The sequence below is a fragment of the Aquarana catesbeiana genome, linkage group LG05 (assembly GCF_042186555.1).
Source record: "Aquarana catesbeiana isolate 2022-GZ linkage group LG05, ASM4218655v1, whole genome shotgun sequence".
Taxonomy (NCBI): Eukaryota; Metazoa; Chordata; class Amphibia; order Anura; family Ranidae; genus Aquarana; species Aquarana catesbeiana.
Genome location: NC_133328.1, coordinates 11,369,772 through 11,396,791, shown reverse-complemented (window position 1 = coordinate 11,396,791; position 27,020 = coordinate 11,369,772). Strand labels below are relative to the sequence as shown.

At 45.0% G+C, this 27,020-nt stretch overlaps 1 protein-coding gene across 1 annotated transcript in view; it reads right to left on the bottom strand.

Annotated features, from left to right (window-relative positions):
• The window catches only part of LOC141144075 (uncharacterized), a 96,862-nt gene extending 71,495 nt beyond the window's left edge, over positions 1–25,367 (bottom strand). Inside the window, exons 1-4 of the mRNA XM_073629437.1 lie at positions 25,233–25,367; positions 18,568–18,651; positions 9,279–9,564; positions 2,702–2,835 (exon numbers count right to left, since the gene is read on the bottom strand). Of these exons, the coding sequence (XP_073485538.1) occupies positions 2,702–2,835; positions 9,279–9,564; positions 18,568–18,640 (493 nt within the window). The 5' untranslated portion in view covers positions 18,641–18,651; positions 25,233–25,367. The remainder of the gene's footprint in view (positions 1–2,701; positions 2,836–9,278; positions 9,565–18,567; positions 18,652–25,232) is intronic.
• Between the last annotated feature and the right edge of the window lie 1,653 nt (positions 25,368–27,020).

The window sequence follows — 27,020 nt, the reverse complement described above, 5'->3', positions numbered from 1 at the left end:
GCTAGATACCATAATATTCAAGTGCTCCAAAAAAATATATCTCTTGCATTACCAAAATGGAAATGTAGGAAGCTAGGGGGCGCTAGATACCATACTATTCAAGTGCTCTAAATAAATATATCTCCTGTGTTACCAAAAAAATGAAAATCATAATATTGACAAATCATAGTTAGATTACACATTGAAGTGCCCACATTAGTGAAAACATATATAGTGATTGATTGTCCACATAAAAAAGTGATTGAAGTAGTTGAAGTGATATCTTTCAATATTATCCCAATCTTGTTGCTGTAAACAAAAGGTTTTCCATCACCAAAGAAACAAAAGAAAAAGGAAAACACCTCGAAGTAGTAGATATCTGCTTACCAGATACCAATGACTCCTTTAGTTAAAAAGGGAGTCACTAGCGCTTGTGCAGGGTTGTGCCTGCTCACATGGATGGCCGGACTGTGGTTGGTATTATAGGCATGGATCGTTCCCGTCAGGCTCATTCAAGATAGGATAAGGATACATAGGAAACAAAAACAGTCTCCATAGCGTAAAACCATTTATTAAAAAAGTAAACAAATTAAAAAGCCAAATGGCCGCTTACATTGGTGGGTGCCTACCCGGCACTGGGGCTGCTTGCATGTCAGGGTGACTTCGCAGTCAGAAAAAGCCTTTCATGTCTCCTCCACGCTGGCGTGCGTTCCAGCTTACACAGGGGGGCAGCCAAAGGATCCGGATGTTGTTGGATGATAGGACATGTGACCACGTACCGCAAAAGAGGCCTCCTCAGCACCACTTATCAATCCCAGCAACATTGTATCATTTGTATATAAGAGCGGAGACTGCGAGCCAGGCCTTCTCGTCCAACATCAGTGCCTGACCTCACAAATGAGCTTTTGGTCAAACATTCCCATAGACACACTCCTAAACCTTGTGGACAGCCTTCCCAGAAGAGTTGAAGCTGTTATAGCTGCAAAGGGTGGGCCAACTCAATATAGAACCCTACGGACCAAGACTGGGATGGCATTAAAGTTCATGTGCGTGTAAAGGCAGGCGTCCCAATACTTTTGACAATATAGTGTAGGTACTTCCTGCTTTAATATGGTTTTAAGAAGGATATATTTTTTAAAGTAAAAAAATAAATATTTTTATTTATAATTGCAGGATACTTTACTACAAAAGCCATTATTAGTACCTCTGTCCCGTGGTAATCTGTGGGGTTCAGTAACATTTGGACATTCAGGGCCTGCTACGCATGTAAGGAGTGTGGGATCCGTGGGCCAAATTGATAGCCCAGCCCAGAAAAAAACAGGTTCCAGGGCAAATTGTAAAATCCAGTACAGACTGGTACATGCCCCCGGCAGTTGGAAGAGGTCTGTTTTCAGTGGGGGTCACTGGCAGTTCCTCTGCGGGGTCCAAGATTCCTCTATTTTGGTAGCAGAGTGAGTAGCACAATCAGTGTTCAAAAGCAGAAATATGCTTTTTTCTGACAAGTATGATACAAGACCTAATTACCTTTTCAAATTATACTGAGTAGATTATGCCGACAGTGGAGATAGATTGCAAGCTCTTGGAACCAGCCAGGAATTTTAGCAAAAAAAGAGCCTCCTTGATGTCTTAAAACAATACACTTTTTCTGTAGAACTAAATTGTCAGCTCATGTGATTAAAACAGCAAGCTTTAGAATTATTTGTGTTCCAAACAGTTGCACACAATAAATCCAAGACATTGTTCTCTGCAAATACTTTTATTTAACTTTTTTCAGCAACTTCTGATACATTCAGTAATATTTCAGATAAAATCTCACACCTCCCAACAAAAGGAAAATGCTACAATTAACCAGGCAAGGTCAACAGCTGGAGGGGATGTCAGGGCTGGTAACACAGGCGAGAGGCTGGAGGGGTCTCAGGGTTGGTAACACAGGCGAGAGGCTGGAGGAGTCTCAGAGTTGGTAACACAGGCGAGAGGCTGGAGGAGTCTCAGGGTTGGTACCACAGGTGAGAAGCTGGAGGAGTCTCAGAGTTGGAACACAGACGAGAGCCTGGAGGAATCTCAGGGTTGGTACCACAGGTGAGAGGCTGGACGAGTCTCAGAGTTGGTAACAGAGGCGAGAGGCTGGAGGAGTCTCAGGGTTGGTACCACAAGTGAGAAGCTGGAGGAGTCTCAGAGTTGGAACACAGATGAGAGCCTGGAGAAATCTCAGGGTTAGTACCACAGGTGAGAGGCTGGAGGTGTCTCAGGGTTGATAACACAGGCGAGAGGCTAGAGGAGTCTCAGGGTTGGTACCACAGGCAAGAGGCTGGAGGAATCTTAGGGTTGGTACCACAGGCTGGTGGCGTTTTTTGCAATTTTGTCAAATTTGAGCAGGTCAGTATTTTTTTTTTGTAAGCATTTAACGGCTCATAATTTGGGACCAATTTGGGATGTTGTTGCCACATCCTGTGCAACAACCCCAACATGTGGCAAAGCAGGATGTTCACACACAACCAAATAGGGGGTTGGCCAATGAACACAGATTTTGCCCTTTGACAGAACCCCCCTGACTCCTGCCACATCTGGATGGGAAAACACAGATGTGTAATTTTTTTGGGCTCTTAAGGATATGGTTTTTCGAAGAATGAAATTTGATGATGAACGTGAATATTCCTTCTGTTATGTTCTTCTGAGGTTTACCAGCAGAGCTGAATCTTTGACTCTTCCTGAGTCGCGGGGCCCCCGTAGACCTCCACCTCGCACAGGTGCAGGTAATCACTGCGCCCCGGGATCACCACGCTGACGTATTGACCCTCCATCCCGTTACAGCAGAACGTTGTCACAGGATCAGAAACACTGGTGATCTTACCGCACCTGTTGAAGGCAAACAAGGATCAACACAATGATACAGAAAATGCCACACATACACCTATGGGCAATGGTGGCCCATCCATAAGGGGTGCAGGGGGGGAGGGCGCCCCTCTTATCCATGCACCCGGGCCCTAATCTCCATGCAGGACACCGGAGGCATGGATTTCAATGTTTTTTTTTATTAGAAGCACATGATTAGAGCCTGAGGCCTGTTGAAGGCAAACAAGGATTAACACAATGATACAGAAAATGCCACACATACACCTATGGGCAGGGGTGGCCCATCCATAAGGGGCGCAGGGGGGGGTGCCCCTCTTATCCATGCGCCCGGCCCCTAATCTCCGTGCAGGGCGCCGGACGCATGGATTTCAATTGTTTTTTTTTTTATTAGAAGCACATGATTAGAGCCTGAGGCTCTAATTGGCTTCAAAAAAGGGTCGGCTCGGGGGAGCAGAGTACTGTGCCCTAAACCCACCCAGTTGAGTGACAATAGCGAATTAATATGCGCTATGTTTGGCTAGGAGGAGAAACAGGAAATCGAGAAGCGGGTCTTAAGACCTGATTGGCCGAGAGGAGAAGTGATCCTAGTGGCCGCTGAGGAGGAAGCGATGCAGGGTGAAGTCGATGTGAAGCTGCCGAGGAGGAGGAGACGCAGGAAGGAGCCAAAGCTGCCCGCGACCTAGGTGGGGTAAGTGTGGGGCTGGTGGGTGGACAAGTGAGCGACGGGGGGGTTAGACTGATCGACCGGAAGGGGGGGTGGTTTGTTTGCGCCCAAAATACATAGAGCACCAGCCGCCACTGCCTATGGGAGATTTACAAAATGGTTCCAGAAAAAACATACATCACTATGGGGTTGACTTACTAAAGGAAAAAAGAGGATCCTGGATGGCCGCACACCATAGAGCACACCATTTTCTGGTGTGCGGCCGTCCAGGATCCTCTTCTTTCCTCAAGCTTGTGCAGAGCCAGCACCTGTGAGTTCTATTAGGGTGGGTGTTTTGTTACAGATTTGGGGGACTGGAACGGCAACCTTTTGCTTGTTGATTTACTAAAACCGGAACGTGCTAAATTTAGTGCAGCTCTGGAAAACCAAACAGCTTCCAGGTTTTTTTGTCCAAGCTTAATTGAATAAGCTGAAGTTGGAAGCTGATTGGCTACCATGCACAGTTGCACCAGATTCTGAGTGTTCCAGTTTTTATAACTACCCCCTTATGTGACTTAACATTGATCTCCAGGATCATCAAGAATCGGTAAGAACTTCTTTTGTCATTGCACAGTAAAAATGGCAAAGAATACAAATTTTAGGCACGAAGCAGATGATCTCCAAACCCTGACAGCAGCCCATTCTATCTTTTGGGGAAGCCAAACAATGCATTACTGGCAGCATTATTAATGAGAAGCTGATTGCTTTTCCTAAAGAACATGTCAAGCCAAAATTTCATATGTGCCTGCTGTACCATGTACTTGTATGAAAAAGTCTCCTGTTCTCTTTGCATTGCTTCCTTTATGGGAAATCCCTGGTGTTCCTGCCAGTCCCCCTGCTTCCCTAATAAAAAGTCGACGATGCTAGGCATGAGAGCACAGCATGGTCAGTTCTCTAGCTGTGCTGGGAGCTCAGCCTGCTCTCCTCCAATGATCAGACCTGTGCTGACGTGCCCTCCCCCCTGCACTGCCATTCACTGGGAAGATCAGTGTGCTGTTGTTTCTACTCTTCCAGCTCTCTAAGCTCCTTACACAGAGAACAGAAGGTATGTGATCACTTATAAAAGAAGGGGGAGGGTAAAGGTGTTTATAATGTTTTTTTATATGTATGTACAAATGTTTTGACTTTAATTTCTATGGTAAACTGAATGTATTGTTTTACAAAGTGAGGGTTCACATATACTTCATTCATCATTTGTTGATTAGTTGATGAAAATATGGTCTCCTTGGGCGAAATATCTTAGATCCAGTGGATTGACCCCATGCGGTTGCATCTCTGATGTTGCCCCTTCTGCTTTGCAGCTTTTTTAACCATGAGGAACCCATAAAATCATTTTTAGGTCTTGGGAAACCCCTTACAAATCCAGAACGTCACCTTTACAGATAGCTAAAAAAGATTGTTGGTGTCATTTCACTGACTCTGCCATGTGGTGTTGGCTCCAGAATTATGTAGGCACCATCATATGGGAGGTCATTCAACCACATCTCCAGAAAACCCTTAGCAACCCTTGGAGCCTAGCGGTAACTCCATTTTTTTCTTTTTAACCCTACCCTCCTATTTTTCTTTGGCCTCTAGTTATTTCTCCTTCTGCTTTTTTCTTGCTTTTCTCTTTTTATTGTACATTGTCCTTGTTACTCTCTAGAATTTACATATTGGATTTATTGGGACCTGCTGAGCTGGCCTATCTGCTGGGTGCCTGATGATGGATCATGATTACAATGACCATCCCTTCAACTTGTGCTCTTTGTGCATTTGCTCACCTATGTATTCTCCATGTTGGGAATAGACATGTGTAATTTGTTTTGTTCCAAATTAGTTTAACGAATTTTGACAAATTTGTTAATTCGGAAACATCCGAATTAACGAAAACCTGTTTAACAAATTTTTCCGAATATTCGTAAATTCGAATATTTGGAAATTTGAAATTAGAAAATCAGAAATCCCATAAATTCGAAAATCTAAAATAACAGCTAACTATGAAAACATAGGTTTTGGAATTTCCTTTTAAATTTGGCTGTCAGTGAACGTAACGAATACGAATTCATCCGAAATCACGAATTATCCGAAATAACAAATGCCGTATGTAAACAAATGGAATGTAACACATTAATAATAATAATCCCCTTACAGTCTGGCTTTCGCTCGCAGCACTCCACGGAAACTACCTTACTAAAACTCACTAACGATTTACTAACTGCTAAAACCAACAGCCAGTACTCCATACTCCTACTACTTGACCTCTCTGCGGCCTTTGATACTGTTGACCACCCGCTCCTTCTCAATAAACTACATTCCCTTGGCCTCCGAGATTCTGCTCTATCCTGGTTCTCTGGCTATTTATCACAGCGCTCCTTCAGTGTCACCTACAACTCTGTCTCCTCCTCTCCATTGCCCCTTTCTGTGGGGGTCCCCCAAGGCTCGGTTCTTGGACCCCTTCTCTTCTCTATCTACACCTCCTCCCTTGGTCACCTAATAACTGCCCACGGCTTCCAATACCACTTATACGCTGATGACACCCAAATCTATCTGTCTACTCCTCACCTCACTCCTTCAGTCTCCTCTCGCATTACTAACTTACTAACTGACATATCAGCATGGATGTCGCACCACTTCCTTAAACTAAATCTCTCTAAAACTGAGCTATTAATATTCCCCCCCGCCCGTGCCCCCCTCCATGACTTTTCCATCAAAATCAACAATGCAACCATCAGTCCCTCCCCTCACGCCAGGGTACTAGGTGTAATCCTAGACTCCGACTTGTCATTTCAGCCTCAAATCCAATCATTGTCAAAAGTTTGTAGAATTCACCTCCGTAACATCTCTAAAATTCGCCCTTTTTTAACAAATGAAATCACCAAGCTCCTCATTCACTCCCTTGTTATCTCTCGCCTTGACTATTGCAACTCCCTTCTCATTGGCCTACCGCTCCATAGGCTCCTCCCCTCTTCAGTCTATCATAAATGCTGCTGCCAGACTTATCCACCTTACCAACCGCTCAGTGTCTGCCAACCCTCTACTTCAATCCCTACACTGGCTCCCAATCACCCAGCGAATTAAATTCAAAATTCTAACCACAACATACAAAGCCATTCACAACTCTGCCCCAAGCTACATCACTAATCTTGTCTCCAAATATCACCCAAATGGTCCTCTCCGCTCTTCTCAAGACCTCCTGCTTTCAAGCTCTCTCATCTCCTCCTCCCATGCTCGTCTCCAGGATTTCTCCAGAGCCTCTCCCATCCTCTGGAACTCGCTACCTCCATCTATCCGGCTAGCCCCTACTCTTGCTACCTTCAGGCAATCCCTGAAAACTCATCTCTTCAGGAAAGCCTATCACGTCTCCAACTAATCTCCTACCACTTCCACCAGCTCATTCCCCACAGTTACAACCTTTTGTACCACCTGCCCCACCCTATTAGATTGTAAGCTCTTCTGAGCAGGGCCCTCTTAATCCTATTGTATTGTATTATATTATAACTGTATTGTCTCCTTTTTATATTGTAAAGCGCTGCGTAAACTGTTGGCGCTATATAAATCCTGAATAATAATAATAATAATAATAATAAACAACAATAATAATAATTAAACCTTTTTTTATTATTATTATTTATTATTAATTCATTCCGTTCCATTTGTTTAGATGCAGCATTCGTTATTTCGGATAATTCGTAAGTTCGGATAAATTTGTATTCGTTATGTTCACTGACAGCCAAATTTGAAAGGAAACTCCAATACCTATAATTTAATAGTTAGTTGTTATTAGTTAGTTATTATTAAGAATTTTCAGATTTCGTTCTTTAGAATTTTTCGAATTTACGGATTTCCAAGTTTACAAATTTACGAATTTACAAATTTACGAATTGCAATCATAACTAATGACATGAAAAACTAAAAAAAAAAAGAGGATGAAACCAAAACGAACACGAAAAAATTTTTTGGCATTGCACATGTCTATGGGGAAACCAATGCATTCTACAAGGCTCTCTGTGTGATTGACTTTGTGCCTCATCAACACAGATTGTAACTTTGTTATACAATTCTTTCATGAAGGGTTGGGGGGTGTTTTGGTAGTCATTTTTTACAATTCTTTAATTTTTGTTTACATTTTTTTTTTTAATTTCTTTATAATTACCACTGGGTATAGCTAAATTATGCTACTTCTTGAGCATGGCCTTTTTTTGAAGTTTTACTCATTTTTAAATTTATTTTTTTTACAATTTTTTTACATTTATTTTAATAATTTTTTTTCACAACACTGTAGGGGGGTCTTTGGTAAACTATTAAGGGTCAGACACCTGAAGTCTCACTTTTGAGACAGAGAAAGTGAGTGAGGAAACACAATCCCCAGTTCCTTTCTGTAGCCTCAGCTGCACTGCTGGTGAATGCATGGGAGCAGTGGCGGCCCGTCCGTTAGGGGCTCCCCGGCGCAGCCATCTCTATCCACGGCCACCACATCCTAATTAATGCTTTATGATCCCCGGCTGCTACCCCCTATTCATGCGTCCGGCCTCTTTCAGGACACCGGGCACATGAATTACAGCGGCAGGAGGGTGTTTTCTGAAGCACCTGATTAGAGCCAGAGGCTCTAATAGGCTTCAAAATAGGGTGGGCTTGTGGCGCAGAGCATTGCGCCACGAGCCCACCCAGATGTTACAACAGCAAATGAACATTTGCTGTTGCAATACTGATCCTCCTCCCCGCCAATCGGGAAGCGGGTCTGATACCTGTCACCTGATTGGCTGAAAGAACAGGTGATCCTATTGGACGCCTAGAAGGAGGGGAGGAGACGCATGGCGGAAGCGAGAAGGGGAAGACACAGGAGCCGCTGCCCGATGCCGGCCGCAGCCTGATGTCTGCCGATGCCCGATCCCCCGCTGCTGCCCGATGTGCCCTGCCACTGCCCGATCCCCCGCCGCTGCCCGATGTGCCCCACCACTGCCCGATGTGCCCACTGATGTCTGATCCCCGCCACTGCCCGATGTGCCTGCCGCCGCCCGTTCCCCGCCGCTGCCCGATGTGCCCTGCTGCCTGATCCCCGCCACTGCCCGATGTGCCCTGCCACTGCCCGATCCCTGCCACTGCCCGATGTGCCCGCCGATGTCTGATCCCCCCGCTGCTGCCCGATGTGCCCACTGCCTAGATGGGGTAAGTACCGGTGGTCCGGCAGAAAGCGCGGGGGGGTTGAGATCCTGTGGGGAGGGGGTGGTTGTTTGCCCCCCCCCCAAAACCAAAAACCACCAGGTGCTACTGCATGGGAGACAGAGGCTTCCTGTTCATTCTTAAACTGAAGCATAGTAAGCATGCTTCAGGTATTAATGAATACAGTGAGTGATCTGTGGGGGCTTCGTAAATTACATATTTACTGGCCTCTGCCCCCCCCCCCCATCCTGAGGATCCCCCTGTGTGCCTGCAGCTGCTGCCGTGGAAGAGGAGAGGAGGGAATCCTGCAGCACTGCTGGGGGGGAAAGGGGCGGCACACAGGGTGGGGGCCCAGGCAGCGGGTGAAGAAATAACTTGAATCAATTTTTTGTGGCTCACCCATCACCCTGCAGCAGCTGAAAGCCACAAAAGGTCGATTCCAGTTATTTCTGCACCCGCTGCACTGATTACCCGCTCTTGTCCTGTGTTCACATGCCATTGCCTCTGCTTAGGGGGGGGGACTGCAGGGCAGGGCCCATGCACCTCAAACCTCATGGCAGTGCCCAGGCGAAAAGACAGCCCTGCCTTGCCCCGTGGTACTCACACTGGGTTGTTATTGTCCGGAGAATTTCCAATTCGGACCTCGGCACCCATCATCCGTTCCATACAGCAGTCCGACCGGCCGGTGACCACAACGGTATTCACTTTTTGTTTCTGTTTCAGGTCCAACTTCCACCAGGGTGACGGCTCCGCATTTGTGTGGCTACAGAAGCCATGATACCAATTCAGATCTTTCACACCATCAATGGCCTTGTTGGCATAACCTATAGGCGTAGCGCCCTGAAAGGTGGAACTCTGCGTGGCTTCCCCACTTCTGGCGATATTAGTGGCTGAAGAAAGAAAAACAAAACACACTCAATAAATATACATTTCAGGGTTCATGTGTAAAAAGTTTGGTGTATGAATGTGACGCACATCCCCCACGGCTCCAATGAAGCGTGCCGTATTCTGTGTAATATAATGATAGCCTATTTTCAAAGCGCCATCTAGTGGCCATAAAAAATAAAATTAAAATTAAAGTTAAAAAAAAAAGCATTGTGGCCACTAGATGGCGCTTTGAAAATAGGAGATCATTATATTACACAGAATACGGAACGCTTCATTGGAGCTGTGCAGATGTTTTGTCACATTTGTTCAGCAAACTTTTTTTATACACGGATCCCTGAATGTTTTTTTGCATTGTTCTAAAAAGATGTCTTCACAAGAAGTTAATTGTAAACTGCAATGTTGGCTGCGATGTTATTAATGATTCGCTTGCCAATGCAATATCATTATACAATATCTCACCAAAGTAAGTACACCCCTCACATTTTTGTAAATATTTTCTTCTATCTTTTCATGTGACAACACTGAAGAAATGACACTTTGCTACAATGTAAAGTAGTGAGTGTACAGCTTGTATAACAGTGTAAATTTGCTGTCCCCTCAAAATAACTCAACACACAGCCATTAATATCTAAACCGCTGGCAACAAAAGTGAGTGCACCCCTAAGTGAAAATGTCCAAATTGGGCCTAATTAGCCATTTTTCCTCCCCGGTGTCAAGTGAGTCGTTAATGTTACAAGGACTCTGGTGTGAATGGGGAGCAGGTGTGTTAAATTTGGTGTTATCGCTCTCACTCTCTCATACTGGTCACTGGAAGTTCAACATGGCACCTCATGGCAAACAACTCTCTGGGATCTGAAAAAAAGAATTGTTGCTCTACATAAAGATGGCCTAGGCTATAAGAAGATTGCCAAGACCCTGAAACTGAGCTGCAGCACGGTGGCCAAGACCATACAGCGGTTTAACAGGACAGGTTCCACTCAGAACAGGCCTCGCCATGGTCCACCAAAGAAGTTGAGGTCACGTGTTCAGCGTCATATCCAGAGGTTGTCTTTGGGAAATAGACGTATGAGTGCTGCCAGCATTGCTGCAGAGGTTGAAGGGGGGAGGGGTCAGCCTGTCAGTGCTCAGACCATACGCCGCACACTGCATCAAATTGGTCTGCATGGCTGTCATCCCAGAGGGAAGCCTCTTCTAAAGATGATGCACAAGAAAGTCCGCAAACAGTTTACTGAAGACAAGCAGACTAAGGACATGGATTACTGGAACCATGTCCTGTGGTCTGATGAGACCAAGATAAACGTATTTGCTTCAGATGGTGACAAGCGTGTGTGGTGACAACCAGGTGAGGAGGACAAAGACAAGTGTGTCTTGTCTACAGTCAAGCATGGTGGTGGGAGTGTCATGGTCTGGGGCTGCATGAGTGCTGCCGGCACTGGGGAGCTACAGATCATTGAGGGAACCATGAATGCCAACATGTACTGTGACATACTGAAGCAGAGCATGATCCCCTCCCTTCAGAGACTGGACCGCAGGGCAGTATTCCAACATGATAACGACCCCAAACACACCTCCAAGATGACCACTGCCTTGCTAAAGAAGCTGAGGGTAAAGGTGATGGACTGGCCAAGCATGTCTCCAGACCTAAACCCTATTGATCATCTGTGGGACATCCTCAAATAAAAGGTGGAGGAGCGCAAGGTCTCTAACATCCACCAGCTCCATGATGTCATCATGGAGGAGGGGAAGAGGACTCCAGTGACAACCTGTGAAGCTCTGGTGAACTCCATGCCCAAGAGGGTTAATGCAGTGCTGGAAAATAATGGTGGCCACACAAAATATTAACACTTTGGCCCCAATTTGGAAACTTTCACTTAGGGGTGTACTCACTTTTGTTGCCAGCGGTTTAGACATTAATGGCTGTGTGTTGAGTTATTTTGAGGGGACAGCAAATTTACACTGTTATACAAGCTGTACACTCACTACTTTACATTGTAGACAAGTGTCATTTCTTCAGTGTTGTCACATGAAAAGATAGAAGAAAATATTTACAAAAATGTGAGGGGTGTACTCACTTTTGTGAGATACTGTGTAACTAATGCTAATATTACCACTTGCCTACCGGGCACTTTTACCCCCTTCCTGCCCAGGCCAATTTGCAGCTTTCAGCACTCTCACACTTTGAATGACAATCGCGCGGTCATGCAACACTGTACCCATATGAAATTTTTATAATTTTTTTTCACACAAATAGAGCTTTCATGTGGTGATATTTAATTACTACTGTTTTTTTTTAATTTTTGGTTAAATAAACAAAAAAAGACCAATGTTAGGGTTAAGGGCTAGGGTTAGGGTTAAGGGTTAAAGTCTAGAATTAAGGGCTAGGGTTAGGGTTAAAGTCTAGGGTTAAGGGCTAGAGTTAGGGTTAAGGGGTAGGGTTTGGGTTAAGGGCTAGGGTTAAGAGTTAGGGTTAGGGGCTAGGGTTAAGGTTAAGGGTTTGGGTTTAGGGCTAGGGTTTAAGAGCTAGGGTTAGGATTAAGGGGTATGGTTAAGGGCTAGGGGTAGGGTTAAGGGCTAAAGTTAGGGGTAAGGGCTAGGGTTAGGGTTAAGCTCTAGGGTTAAGGGCTAGAGTTAAGGTTAAGGGGTAGGGTCATGGTTAAAAGTTAGGGTTGAGGACTAGAGTTAGGATTAAATGTTAGGGTTAGGGCTAGGGTTCGAGTTAGCAGAAATCATTAGGGTTAGCACTCTTAAAAAAAAATGCAAAATGCAAAACTTACAGTTTTTGTGCTGGTCCATTGAAGTCATTGATTACACACAAAACGTAAAATCTGCTGCAAGACGAAAAGTCCCCGACCCTTTCCAAAAAACACACCAGCTCAAAATGTACAGATGTGAACTAGATCCATAGGAAACCTATGTTAAATGGACTGTAGTGCGTTTCTGCAAAACACACTAAAAAACGCACTAAAAAATGCATAGGTGTGAACGTAGGTATAATAACCGTCCTATAGAATTTGTGGCTGCCTCCTAATATGTTACTAATAAAGAGGGATTGGAAAGGACTATATAGAACTGGTCCAGTTTTGAGGTGAGCGCTATTGATACTGATTGCATACCTCTTTAACCCCATCCCGTTCCCTCTCAGTGGCCCTTTAACCACTTGGCCTCCGGAAGATTTACCCCCCTTAATGACCAGGCCATTTTTTGCGATACGGCACTGCGTTAATTTTGCGCGGTCGTGCGACGTGGTACCCAAATAAAATTGATGTTCTTTTTTTCTCACAAATAGAGCTTTCTTTTGGTAGTATTTGATCACCTCTGTGGTTTTTTTTTTTTTTTTGAGCCATAAACAAAAAAAGACCGACAATTTTGAAAAAAAAAACTATATTTTTTTTACTTTCTACTATAAAACATATCCAATAAAAAAAAAATCTTTTTTCATCAATTTAGGCCAATGTTTATTTTGCTACAGTGGGGGAAAATAATGATTTGAGTAAGTTGTGTAAGTTTGCCCCACTTACAAAGAAATGAAGGGTCTATAATTTTTATCATAGGTGTATTTTATATGATAGAGACAGAATATCAACCAAAAATCCAGAAAAAACACACATGATACAAATGTTATAAATTGAGTTGCAGTTCAGTGAGTAAAATAAATGTAGCAAGGTCCCAGACCCCTAGAGGCATAGTGGTGACCCCCTTCTTGGTAGAGTGGGTTACAAGGCATTGTGGGTGTAATGCAAGATGCAGCGATGGGCGCCAGATACTTTTTGAATGCAAAGAGATCTATTGTCTCTTGAACAAGAACTGTGGGAGAGAGGGTTAGGGCCAGGACACTCTTACGTAGGTGCAATGATAATTGGCAGACTCTGAGACTTCTATAGGTAGACAGCTATACAGGTGAAAGCAGGGGCGGACTGACAACTCATGGGGCCCCCGGGCAATAGGAGATTATGGGGCCCCCAGGCAATCAGAGATTATGGGGTCACATAGTTAACACACACACAGTATTCACATACATGTACACACAGTATAAACAGACATGTTCCTATTGGCTGTCCCTGGTCCATACTGTCTATTGGCTGTCCCTGGTCCATACTGTCCCTGGTTTTACTGAGGCTGGCAACCCTGATGGGGCCCCCTAGTGGCCCAGGGCCCTTGGGCAGTGCCCGAATGGCTCAATGGTCAGTCCGCCCCTGGGTGAAAGCCTTCAGCCCGACACCACTTCTGTGTAGCACCCTGCTGTTTAGGCAGGGTTGCTCCTAAATTTACCTGCCAGGTGTAGTTACCTTGGCTCATTGTAAAGGATCAGTTGAGTTCACCCTAAGTCTGGAATTGCTGCACTTCTCTCTTCTGCCACTAGGTGGCCGGGTACCTGGTGACATTAGATAAGACAAGGGCAAAGCAAGGACAGGACAGATTAGGAATAGATGGGGTGTCTCAGCCAATGGGCAGGGGTTTTCTTAAATCCTTTGGCCTGCTGGGAGAACCTATATATTTAGGTGGAGTCAGGTGATCAATGTTCTGTGCCACCTGGATGGCTGTCTGGGTGGACGTCTGTTGTATTGCCCATCTGGCTGCTAGGCTGTCCAAGGGCCTATCCAGGAGTAAGAGAGCAGCGCAGGGTTGGACGGTTCTGCCGGAGAACCTGTCGTGGTCGGAGGTAGAGGGGAAGCTGTTGCCACAAAGGGACCATCCACCTTATTACCAGGGACCACAGTGAGTAGCTGAAGCAAGTACCGGAGCAGAATTCTCACCAACCGGGGACGGTGAAGAATCGGGAAACTTCAGCAGGTGTCAAGCCAGGGACCCAGCCAGCAGAGGTGATGCTTGCAGAGCAGCCTTGTGTGCCAAGCCAGGGACAGAGCAGGCCAGTGGGGTGAAGCTTGAGAAGTATCTTGAGTGCTAAACTAGGGGACCCAGCAGAGAAGCGGGGGAGACGCTTGAGGAAGATATTTAAAGCGGGGTTCCCATTAAAAAAATAAAATAAAAGTTAGCAGCTACAAATACTGCAGCTGCTGACTTTTAATCGGACACTTACCTGTCCCAGGGCCCAGCGATGCGGGGGATCGAAGTCCCGCTCATCCCCCCCTCCGCTCGGCGGCGCCAGCATTTTCACTGTTGGCACCCAGCTGTGGCTTCACAGCTGGGCACCCACTGCGCATGCGCGAGCCGCACCGCGCGCTGTCACTGGCCCCGCAATCATCTGGGACCGGTCACTTGTCCCAGATGATTGACAAGAGGGAGGGTGGAGAGGCAATCTCCCTTCCTGCGCCGAGGGAAGTGACGTCAGCAGCCCAGGCACCGAAGGAGGCAGACTACGAGGGATCCCCTAGCAACAGGCATTTAGAGGTGAGTAAAAAAAAAATTTTCTCCAAATTTTTTTTTTTTTTATTTTTTTTAAGCACTTTACTAATTTTTTTTTTTTTTGGGGGTGAAACTCTACTTTAAGTGAAGATTGGAAGATTGGAAGAGCTCAAGGGATTTGGTGGCAGTGAATCAGCAAGTCTAGTGAGAGAGAATGGGAGCTCAGTGGGTTGGGAACCTACAAGAAGTGACTGTAGAGAAAGTAAAGAAGTTCGTTACAACTTGTGTTAGGAACTGTTCTAAGACTTGCCATAGGAGACAGCATTACTATGCATTCAGATTTGGTGTCTTGCTGGATGCCTTTCCCTGCATGGCTGTCTACCTGTAGAAGTCTCAAGAGTCTGCTAAATTAACATTGCAAGTACCTAAGGGTGGCCTGGCCCTAATCCTCTCTCCCAAAGTTCTGTTCAAGAGAAATAAAATCTCTTTGCATTCAAGAAGTGTCTGGCGCCCATGAATCTATCTTGCAGTACACCTACTATGCCTTACAACCCACTCTATATGGAAGGATGTCAGCAGCTCTTGGCTCTGGAGGTTCTCAGACTAAAGGAGGCCTGCGACATCTGTATAGGTAGGACCGCTGTCTCCTATGGCAACAATCTTGTAACAGTCACTAACGGTAATCGCACTTAACTATTGGCAACACAAACAGTTCTCCTTGTACTCCACAGTCTTTCGCTGTAGGTCTTTGCTCACTGAGATCCCAGTCTGTCGCTAGACTCACGGATCCATTCGCCACTGGATCCCCTGAGCTCTTCTATCTCTGGTAAGCAGGATCTTCCTCAAGCGTCACCCACACTTCCCTGCTGGGTCCCTGGCTTGGCACTCACAGATACTCTTCAAGCATCACCCCTGCTGACCTGCTAGGTCACTGGCTTGGCACCCACTGATGCTCCACAAGCGCCACTTCTCTTGTCCTGCTGGGTCTCTGGCTTGGCACCAGCTGAAGCTTTGTCTCATCTTCACCGTCCCTGGCTGGTGAGAAGACTGCTCCCGTACTGACTCCAGCTTGCTCACTGTGGTCTCCAGTAACAAGGTGGATGGTCCCTTAGTGGCGACAGCTTTCCCTCTACCTCGGACCACAACTGGTTCCCTGTCCAGCTGAACCTTTACTCTCGGTTAGACTTCAATCCTGCAGTCCCAACCCTGTGCTGCTTCTCTTGCTCCTGGATAGGCCCTCAGGCAGCCTAGCAGCCAGATGTCCCCAGGATAGGCCTCAGGCTTCAGGCCTAGCAGACCGGGGCAGCATAACACGTCCACCCAGATAGCCAAGGGATCCAAATAAATCCCTGCCAATTGGCTGAGACACCCCATCTATCCATGGTCCCATCTTACTACACCTTTGTGAATCTAATGCCACCAGCATATTGCCACCAGGTGACAAAGGGGAGGGAGTGCAGCATTCTAGAGCGTGAGATGAATCAATTGATCTTCTATCAATTAACCAGGACACTTACCACCTGGCAAACTAAATTTATTAGCAACCCTGTCTAAACTTCAGGGTGCTACATACAGTAAGTATTTGATCAAGCAAAACCAAGCAAAACATGACTTAGTACTTGGTGGAAAAGCCCTTGTTGGCAAGCACAGAGGTAAGACGTTTCTTGTAGTTGGTGACCAGGTTTGCACACATCTCAGGTGGGATTTTGGTCCACTCTTCTTTAAAGATCTTCTCTAAATCTTTAAGGTTTCTTGGCTGTCGCTTGGCAACTTGAAGTTTGAGCTCCCTCCATACATTTTCTCTAGAATTAGGGTCTGGAGACTGGCTGGGCCCCTCCATGACCTTAATGGACTTCTTCTTGAGCCACTCCTTTATAACCTTGGCGCTAGGCTTTGGGTCATTGTCATGCAGAAAGACCTATCTATGACTCATCTTCAGTGTTCTGGCTGAGGGAAGAAGGTTCTCATCCAAGATTTTACAATACATGGCACCGTCCAATGGCAAAGTCGGTCTGTACCTTTTAGAAGAGAAACAGCTCCAAAGCATAATGTTTCCACCTCTGTGCTGGACTGTAGGGATGATTTTCTTAGGGTCCTAGTCAGCATTTTTCATCCTCCAAACACGGCGAGTGCCCCTCCTCAAGAAGGCACATGTACAGTTATGCCAATGAACATCTAAATGATTCAGAGAAGGATTGGGAGAAAGTGCTGTGGTCAGATGAGACCAAAATTTAGCTCTTTGGCATTAACTCGACTCGCCATGTTTGGAAGAAGAAATATTCTGACTATGACCCTAAGAACACCATCCCTACAGTCAAGCACGGAGGTGGAAACATGATGCTTTAGGGCTGTTTCTCTGCTAAAGGTACAGGCCGACTTTGCCGCATTGAGGGGCCAATGGCCATGTATTGTAAAATCTTGGATGAGAACCTTCTTCAACCAGCAAGAACACTGAAGATGGGTCATGGATGGGTCTTCCAGCATGACAATGACCCAAAATATACCACCAAGGCAACAAAGGAGTGACTCAAGAAGAAGCACATCAAGGTCATGGAATGGTCTATTCAGTCTCCAGACCTTCATCCTATAGAAAATTTATGGAGGGAGCTGAAACTTCAAGTTACCAAGAGGCAGCAAAGAAACCTTAAGGATTTAGAGAAGATCTGTACAGAAGAGTGGACCAAAAATCCCTCCTGAGATGTGTGCAAACATGGTAACCAACTACAAGAAACGTCTTACCTCTGTGCTGCCAACAAGGATTTCTCCACAAGCACTAAGTCATGGTTTGCTTGGGGATCAAATACTTATTTCATTCACTGAACTGCAACTTAATTTATAGCATTTGTTTTATGTGTTTTTTCGGTTTTTTTTGTTTTTTTTTTATTTTTGGTTAATATTCTGTTTCTATCATTTAAAATACACCTATGATAAAAATGATAGACCCTTCATTTTTTTTTAAGTGGGCAAACTTACAAATTCTGCAGGGGATCAAATAATTATTGCGATGGACAATTTGAACACTGACACTTTTGACACTTTTTGGAGACCAGTGACACTAATACATTGATCAGTGCTAAAAAATATGCACTGTCACTGTAGTAATGACACTGGCTGGGAAGAGTTAACATCAAGGGTGATCAAAGGGTTAACTGTGTGCCTAGCCAACGCTTCTGTGCTGTGGGGGAGGTGCGTTTACTAGGAGAAGGCATGGATCTTTGTCGCAGCTTTGCAGGAGCACAGGATCCATGCCTTCCCTACTGGCAGAACAGCGATCTGCCTTGTTTACAAAGGCTTAATTGAACAAGGTTAAGTTAGAATCTGATTGGCTACCATGCAGACTGGTCCAGATTTTGCACTCTCCAGTTATAGGCGTATTTCCTCTCACTTGACGTGGCTATGGGACAGGAAGTGAAGGGAAGTCTCCACAATGGGGCACCATAAGGATGGCCAGAAAAACAAAAATTGTCAGGGGTTATAACCCTCCCTTACTCTATCCAAAAAAAAAGTTTTTCCTTTAGCTCTACTTTTATGCCCACCCTCCATACCGCATATACAGTAGGCTTGCGTCATCCACATGAGGTTAAAATACTGGGAGGAAATATTTTTATTCACTAGCTGATGTATTGAGACCCTCTTCCTCATCTAGTGCACCATAGTCCTTTTTATTTTCTCTTTTTACCTTTACAGTATAGTATTCTTACCTCCAGGTGGAACACTGCAGCACCAAGCCAGACCCAACGACCCCAGGAAAAGCAAAGCCACCAGAGTCTTCATTCTGCGGGAGACTTTAGGACACAGAGAGTCGGTTACCATTCTCAAACAGTAAAATAATTCAAAATATTGCCTATAATGAACCAACCAATAGGTTAATTGAATTTTCATAAAATAAAGAAAAACTCCAGGAAGTTCTGAAATTGCCTCCATATCCAGTAATGGATCTATTCTTCATATTGTTAGGGAGGCAGTTCTGAACCCTATTGAGAACAGGGCCTGGTAACTCCTTCCAAAACCCTCCATGCCCCAACAGTGATGTAATACCCTCCTATATAAGTAGCTAGTTAGTCTAGGTACATTTAGTTCTTGTGACTCTCCTGTAATCAGTTAAGCAGCTTTTGATTGTTTTGGGCTATTCTGGGCTCTGCATGCTGCAGGTTTGATTGCTTCCCTCTGTTTTCTGGAGGATTCCTAAATATAGTGGCTTAGGAGAGTCAAAAAGGCAAATTGAAATCAAGTGATTCCAGCCAATCCCTGGCAGAGGGTGCCCAGTAGGTGGCTGGAGAGTGCACAAATTGTCTGGGCCCTGAGACAGCTTTGTTCTTGTTCAGGAGGAGAAGTTCCCAGCCTGAAGGGCTGCTGCTTTTGCAGGCAGCCCAGCTGAAACTGTGCCTGTGTTCCCCGAGGTCCCAGCTTCTGCTGAGCTGTGGGGGGGGCTACTTTCTGAGAAGTACTGCAGCTATACAAGGGTTTTTTTTTTTTTACCTGAGGATCTGGTCTGGATGTCTGTTGGATATTGGAAGGAGGCATCAAAGTATCCAGGGACACTGAGCACAGACCTGTGTGCAGGGTCCTGCTGATTATGGCTGCTGCTATCCCTTGTGCACTGAGGCTAAAGCATGCCTGTCCTGGGACATTGCATATAATGTCCCAGTGCTGTCGAGTGCAGTCCATTATATCTGGGATATTGCTAGATGGCCTGTCCTAAGCGGTAGTGATAAAGTGGAGAGTGTCCTCTGATTGCTGCTCTGCATTCCTGCAGTATTCCACAGCTCCCTACGCCCTACCCAAGTTATCCAGCAATAAATTTGAAAAAGCCAACACCTAGACTATTTATTGAGCCAGGAGAGTGGATGTTGCTGAGTGCTTGGCTGCTGTTGCATATATTTGGGAAAAAAACCTGAGGAAATCAGAGGCCCTCCTAGGGGTGAGCTCTACAATAAACAAAAATTTTATTCATACAATAGAAGTATGGGAATTCAATATGTGTTGAAATCCTGGAAGGCTCAGGATGAGGCCTGGTGTCATTGCAGGTGATAAAGGATACAGAAGAGGTTAGAAGACCCTGCAGGAACCTGGTGGCCTTGTAAGGGATGAGGTTCCTGAAGGGAGCTGTGGCAACTGTTGGGGGTGGATAAGACCCCTGGAGGTGGCTGAGGTTCTCTCTAGCAGGCCGAAGACTTTGCAGGGGAACTGAGAGAGACTGGAGGGCACTTCAGGTACCAGAGTGCACTGTGGGACACTGTTTGAGGTTGGGGGCACCATGAGAGCTAAAAGCTCCGCAGCAAGCTAAGAAGCACTGCTTAAGGCCAAGTGGTACTGTGGGAGCTGGGGGCTTTCAGGAGGCTTGGGGGCACTGTGTTGAAGGGCACTGTGGCCCACTATGGGAAGCACTGTGGGAGGTTAGGGGATCTGTAGCTGGCATGAGGCCCAAAAAAGAGGGAGGCTGCGGCCCAGCTGTGGGCCAAAACCTGGTGTTTGAGAACCAATGGTCTAGGGGGTGAGATAGCATAGAGTAACACCACCTTAACCTGCAGTCCTGCTGCCAATGGTCTGGTCCTCTTCTCTCCAGCACCAGAATATAGGTTGGCATGGCTACAGCATCATATACTACCACTAGAGCAGACATTGGTCCTGTATTGTGCATGATAAGATTGGTGAAAGGGACCGTGACAAGAATGTTCAGAGACCAGCAAGAAGAGCGCCCTCAGGGGACCGTTCTTCACAACCAGGACTGGCAAAATGGAGGACTGTGGGACTCATACCCTTAAAAAAACAAGCATTATATCCTTTATCACCCAGAGTGGGGGTTATTTAATTATTTGGTAACTACCAAGAGTTAGGCTTTAAAGAAGAACTCCATGCGCAATGAAAAACAATTAACATACATGGAATCTTTTTTTTATCATTATCATTTTTTTTTTTTAATAGTCATTACATATATTCCTTATGATGTAATTCAGGGGTCTCCAAACTTTCTAAAGAAAGGGCGAGTTCACTGTCCTTCAGACGTTGAGGGGGCCGGACTGTGGCCAGTAGGAGTAGAAAATGTCTTGGCGTCCAGTGGAAGTAAGCAATGCCCTATCTTTGGTGTCAGTGGGAGGATTGGTGCCTCATCATTGATGTCAGTGGAAGGAACAGTGCCCCATTGTTGGTGTCAGTTGAAGGAATAGTGCCCTATGCTCAGTGTCAATGGAAAGCATTCTGCCCCATTGTTGGTGTCAGTGGGAGGAATTGTGCCCCATCATTGGTGTCAATGGTAGGAATAGTGCCCCATCATTGGTGTCAGTGGGAGGAATTGTGCCCCATCGTTGGTGTCAGTGGGAGGAATTGTCCCCCATCGTTGGTGTCAGTGGGAGGAATTGTGCCCCATTGTTGGTGTTAGTGGGAGGAAAAGTGGCCCATCGTTGGCATCAATGGAAAGACTTATGCCCCATCGTTGGTGTCAGTGGGAGGAACTGTGCCCTTTTGATGGTGTCAGTGGGAGGAATAGTGCCCCATTGTTGGTGTCAGCGACAGGAATTATGCCCCATTGTTGGTGTCAGTGGATGGAATGGTGCGCCAAGGGCCAGATAAAGGCAAGCAAAGGGCCACATCTAGCCCCAGGGCCACAATTTGGAGACCACTGATTTAGATGTATACTTTTGGATAACATGATTGTGTGTATAGCTTAGAAACTTTTTAAAAATTGGAATGAAAAGAAATCTGTCTCTCTGTTATTAGTGGGATCGCCTTAAAGATACAGAGGGAAATGGCAGCTGACCTCCTTCATACTGTTATGACGTCTCATCACATTAAGTAACCCCCTGTCTATCTGGTCCGAATGTCTGTCTATTAATTATATCCATTTTAACATTCATGGTATTTGCAACTGATAATAACTCTCCGTTCTTCTAATGAGTTCCCTACTTCCCCCAGTACATACCAGCCAGACAATATATTATCTCATTCTCCTTGCAGTAGTTATATCCTTGGGTGCAAAGGGACATACCGTATCTTGCAACAATTACTGGCAACCCTTAAACAGTATTAAACCCCAAAAACAACAATATAATATATTCTAAAAATTGGTAATCTGCAATGTAATATATTTGTGTTTTTTTGGGGGGTTTAATACTGCTTTAAAGTGGTTGTAAACCTCAGACATGAAATATGAACAAAGCATATCGCTCTATAGCAGCCTTTCTCAACCTTTTCATCACAGAGGAACCCTTGAAAACACTTTCTGGTCTCTCTGAAGCCCAGGAAAAATGACTAAACAACTCGAGATACATTAGTGTGATGGTGGAAAAATGCTCCTTACACTTAAGGTCGATGGGAAGAATCACTCCCTTATAGATAGCTAAAAATATCAATTGTTTAAGTGGGAACTTATCCAAGAGGCAGAAATTGCTAATTGCTCAAGGAACCCCTAGCAACCTCTCAAGGAGACCTGGTTGAGAAACCCTATAGCAGTGATGGTGAACCTTGGCACCCCAGATGTTTTGGAACTAGATTTCCCATGATGCTCATGCACTCTGCCGTGCAGGTGAGCATCATGGGAAATGTAGTTCTAAAACATCTGGGGTGCCAAGGTTCGCCATCACTACCCTATAGTGTGTTTGTTTCTCGATTAAAAGCACTAAATGTAAATTCTGTCTGTTGCTTCATTGCTTTGCTATCAGCATGAATCACTTCCAAAATGTGTCCCTGACACCAAGGGATAAAAGGTGACAGGGGAGGGATCCCTAGCTGATTGACAGCTTCAGCTCTGTTCCTGTGTGCTGTGTGACGAAGGGGGGGGCTTGCCCCTTCCCTCCAATCAGGTCTCAGAGCTCTCCTAACTGAGCTCTGCAGAGTCTAACTTCAGCTCTCAGACAAGCTTATGAATTCAGCACTTTAAATGGGTGTAGAGAAGACGGCAGATAAACAGGCACAACTTATGTAGGAGGATTTGTTTCATCTCTGTGTATCACCTGAGGCCAGTCACTTCACTGGGTATATGTGAGGGCTTACATAGTTACATAGTAGGCAAGGTTGAATAAAGACAAAAGTCCATCCAGTTCAACCTGTGTTGGTTGTGTGTTTGTTCATGTGGGTACACATTTCCCATATCCCTGTATATTGTGTTCGATAAGATGCACGTCCAAGAGTCTTTTGAAGCTATCGATATTTCCTGTTGACACCACCGGTTGTGGAAGAGCGTTCCACATCCTTATCGCCCTGACAGTGAAAACTCCCCTACGCAACTTAAGGTTGAGCCGTTTCTCTTCCAATCTCATTGGTTGGCCCCGTGTCCTCTTACACTCCCTTAACAACCACTTTGAGTTTCATCTCTAATGAAAGCCTAACATACTGTACATATTATTATTAGCATGTGCTGGCTCATGGGTAGACTTCCTGTTATTCTTTTCCATACATGGTCCCGCTACTTATCTCTGGAATTCAACCTCCATCAATATCTTCAATGTCCTCAACCAGTGCCCACAATATACTTATATACTTATATTATGCTTTTGATGAAGGCCTAAGGCTGAAACGCATCAATATTTTTGGATGATGTTACTGCTGTAATGCTTAAATAAATATTTTCTATGGAGGAGCTGTCAAGTTGCAGTCCTGTACTTTCTATGGATCTTTAGTGCCCACAATATACATCTCCAAGTTGCTAGTACTAATGCTAATTAATCTGCCATGGAGTTTTCGAGTACATGACAATGGGGCACTTAAGGGCAGGGATGAGTTGGATCAACTCCACTGCTCTCCACATGTTTACTCATACTTGGCCCATTCATTGCACAGTCTATACAAAGGCCATCTGAAGAGTAAGTTAAGGCCAATGTAGGATAAGTCAAGCCTTTCTTTAGCTTTGGTCAACCCTATACGAGGATCAGCGGATCAAAGGATCAGCCCAGCCCAGCCCAACACGAGGAACCCAAGAGAGTTTTCCTCTTGGTCAATTTAGTCTTCACAGGAACTCAAAGAAGTACCCTGCACAGGCAATACTGCCACACACACACACACACACACACACACACACATAGTCCTCTTTGTCAAAGTTAGATAAAAAGGCATCTATGGCAGCAATTAACAACTTATATGGTGCTCCCCATGTACCATCAGAGCAGGCCTACTTGGCTTCTGAAGGAGAACAGGAAACCACTGTGTACTCAAATTAGCAGCCACCAAATGCTTCCTTGCCTACACACTCCTAATTGGAAGGGAGAAGCCCGTTATTTGCACTAGTCTTCTTTCAAACACATCTATCAAGTTTGTAAGCTAACATGGATCTGAAGTCTTGGATGAGCGGTCAACTCACACATGGTATAAATAAACCTCTGCAGCCACCCAGGAGATCCAGCCATAAAGTCCTTCCATTAGCTATGAGCTGAGTGTTTGGTTCGAACATCAGTTTGGACTGAACACTCGCTTTTCGGACAGTGCAGTAGGCAAGGGGTTAAAGGACTTTTGCATTATTAAAGATTCACTTCAAGCATTACTTAAACCACTGGGTTTGTGTCTTATATATCTGCTTGGAGTTCAGAGTTAACCTCTTTTGTACCACCATGCATTTAATGGCAAAGCGCTGCATGGTTATTTACCCAGTGCTAGTTAATGTCATCCTCAGACGGTTATGCCCCGTACACACGGTCAGATTTTCCGACGGAAAATGTGTGATAGGACCTTGTTGTCGAAAATTCCGACCGTGTGTGGGCTCCATCACACATTTTCCATCGGATTTTCCGACACACAAAGTTTGAGAGCAGGATATAAAATTTTCCGACAACAAAATCCGTTGTGGGAAATTCCGATCGTGTGTACACAAATCCGACGGACAAAGTGCCACGCATGCTCAGAATAAATAAAGAGATGAAAGCTATTGGACATTGCCCCGACGTACGTGTTTTACGTCACCGCGTTTAGAACGATCGGATTTTCCGACAACTTTGTGTGACCGTGTGTATGCAAGACAAGTTTGAGCCAACATCCGTCGGAAAAAATCCTAGGATTTTGTTGTCGGAATGTCCGAACAAAGTCCGACCGTGTGTACGGGGCATAACATTCACAGACACTGTGTACAGAGCCAATCTGAGTGCCTCTGTACCTTAGGGTTGCTGTGATTGGTCATAGAGAGACCGATCACAGTGATCTTAGATATAAACTGTTTACATCAGAGAGCCCTCCCCTACCTCTTCCAACAAAGGAAGGAGATGATTGAGGCACTAATGTATGAATAAGGAATTAATTCAGCAGCTGCAAGTAAAGTTAACTCTTTAACTCCATGCTACGTTTGGGATGACTTTTGTGTCCCCTGTGCTTGGCGCCCCAAGCAGTAGACCCCATCTCCCCCCAATCTACACCAACAGGTATTACTACATATGAAGGTTCTTACCTGTACAGATTCCTGCAGATTATGAACATTTAACAACTTTCCCTGTGTACTTATAGGGCTGTTTCACATTTCCTCCCACACCGCATTCTCTCCGCACCGAGGGTGGGGAACCTGGTGTGAATTATTGCTGTAAAGTCACCCATTGCCTAATTACACCAGGGAGGGGGAAGGAGGCTCTAAAATGTCAGAAGACTTTTATTGATTTTAGGATATACAAAGTTTACATTGTCAACCAGTTCAACAGAAATTTCCACTTAGGCGGGCCACATACTGTTCATTTTTTTCTATCAGTCAAAGAAGAGCGAATCCCCACCCCCTCCACACAAGAGAAGTGGATGGAGGAATGCTCCCTTTCCCCCGTGCAATTGCCTCCAGAAACCACCTAATTAGTAAATAGAGTTCTCCTGTGTGTAATTTTAATCTCAGTATAAATACAGCTGTTCTGTGAAGCCCTCTGAGGTGTGTTAGAGAACCTTAGTGAACAAACAGCATCATGAAGTCCAAGGAACCCACCAGACAGGTTAAGGGATAAAGTTGTGGAGAAGTTTAAAGCAGGGTTAGGATACAAATATAAATGGTGCGCTTGTTCAGATAAACATTCAGTGTCAATGTATGCACAGTGATCAGTGAAACATATACAGTCAGGTCCATTAATATTGGGACATCGACACAATTCTAATCTTTTTGGCTCTATACACCACCACAATGGATTTGAAATGAAACAACCAAGATGTGCTTTAACTGCAGACTTTCAGCTTTAATTTGAGGGTATTTACATCCAAATCAGGTGAACAGCGTAGGAATTACAACACTTTGTATATGTGCCTCCCACTTTTTAAGGGACCAAACGTAATGGGACAATTGGCTGCTCAGCTGTTCCATGGCCAGGTGTGTGTTATTCCCTCATTATCCCATTTCCAAGGAGCAGATAAAAGGTCCAGAGTTCATTTCAAGTGTGCTATTTGCATTTGGAATCTGTTGCTGTCAACTCTCAATATGAGATACAAAGAGCTTTCACTATCAGGGAAGCAAGCCATCATTAGGCTGAAAAAACAAAACAAACCCATCAGAGAGATAGCAAAAACATTAGGTGTGGCCAAATCAAGTGTTTGGAACATCCTTAAAAAGAAAGAACGCACCGGTGAGCTCAGCAACACCAAAAGACCCGGAAGACCATGGAAAACAATTGTGGTGGATGACCGAAGAATTCTTTCCCTGGTGAAGAAAACAACCTTCACAACAGTTGGCCAGATCAAGAACACTCTCCAGGAGGTAGGTGTATGTGTGTCAAAGTCAACAATCAAGAGAAGACTTCACCAGAGTGAATACAGAGGGTTCACCACAAGATGTAAACCATTGGTGAGCTTCAAAAACAGGAAGGCCAGATTAGAGTTTCCTAAACAACATCTAAAAAAGCCTTCACAGTTCTGGAACAAAATCCTATGGACAGATGAGACCAAGATCAACTTGTACCAGAGTGATGGGAAGAGAAGAGTATGGAGAAGGAAAGGAACTGCTCATGATCCAAAGCATACCACTTCATCAGTGAAGCATGGTGGTGGTAGTGTCATGGCGTGGGCATGTATGGCTGCCAATGGAACTGGTTCTCTTGTATTTATTGATGATGTGACTGCTGACAAAAACAGCAGGATGAATTCTGAAGTGTTTCGGGCAATATTATCTGCTCATATTCAGCAAAATGCTTCAGAACTCATTGGACGGCGCTTCACAGTGCAGATGGACAATGACCTGAAGCATACTGCGAAAGCAACCAAAGAGTTTTTTGAG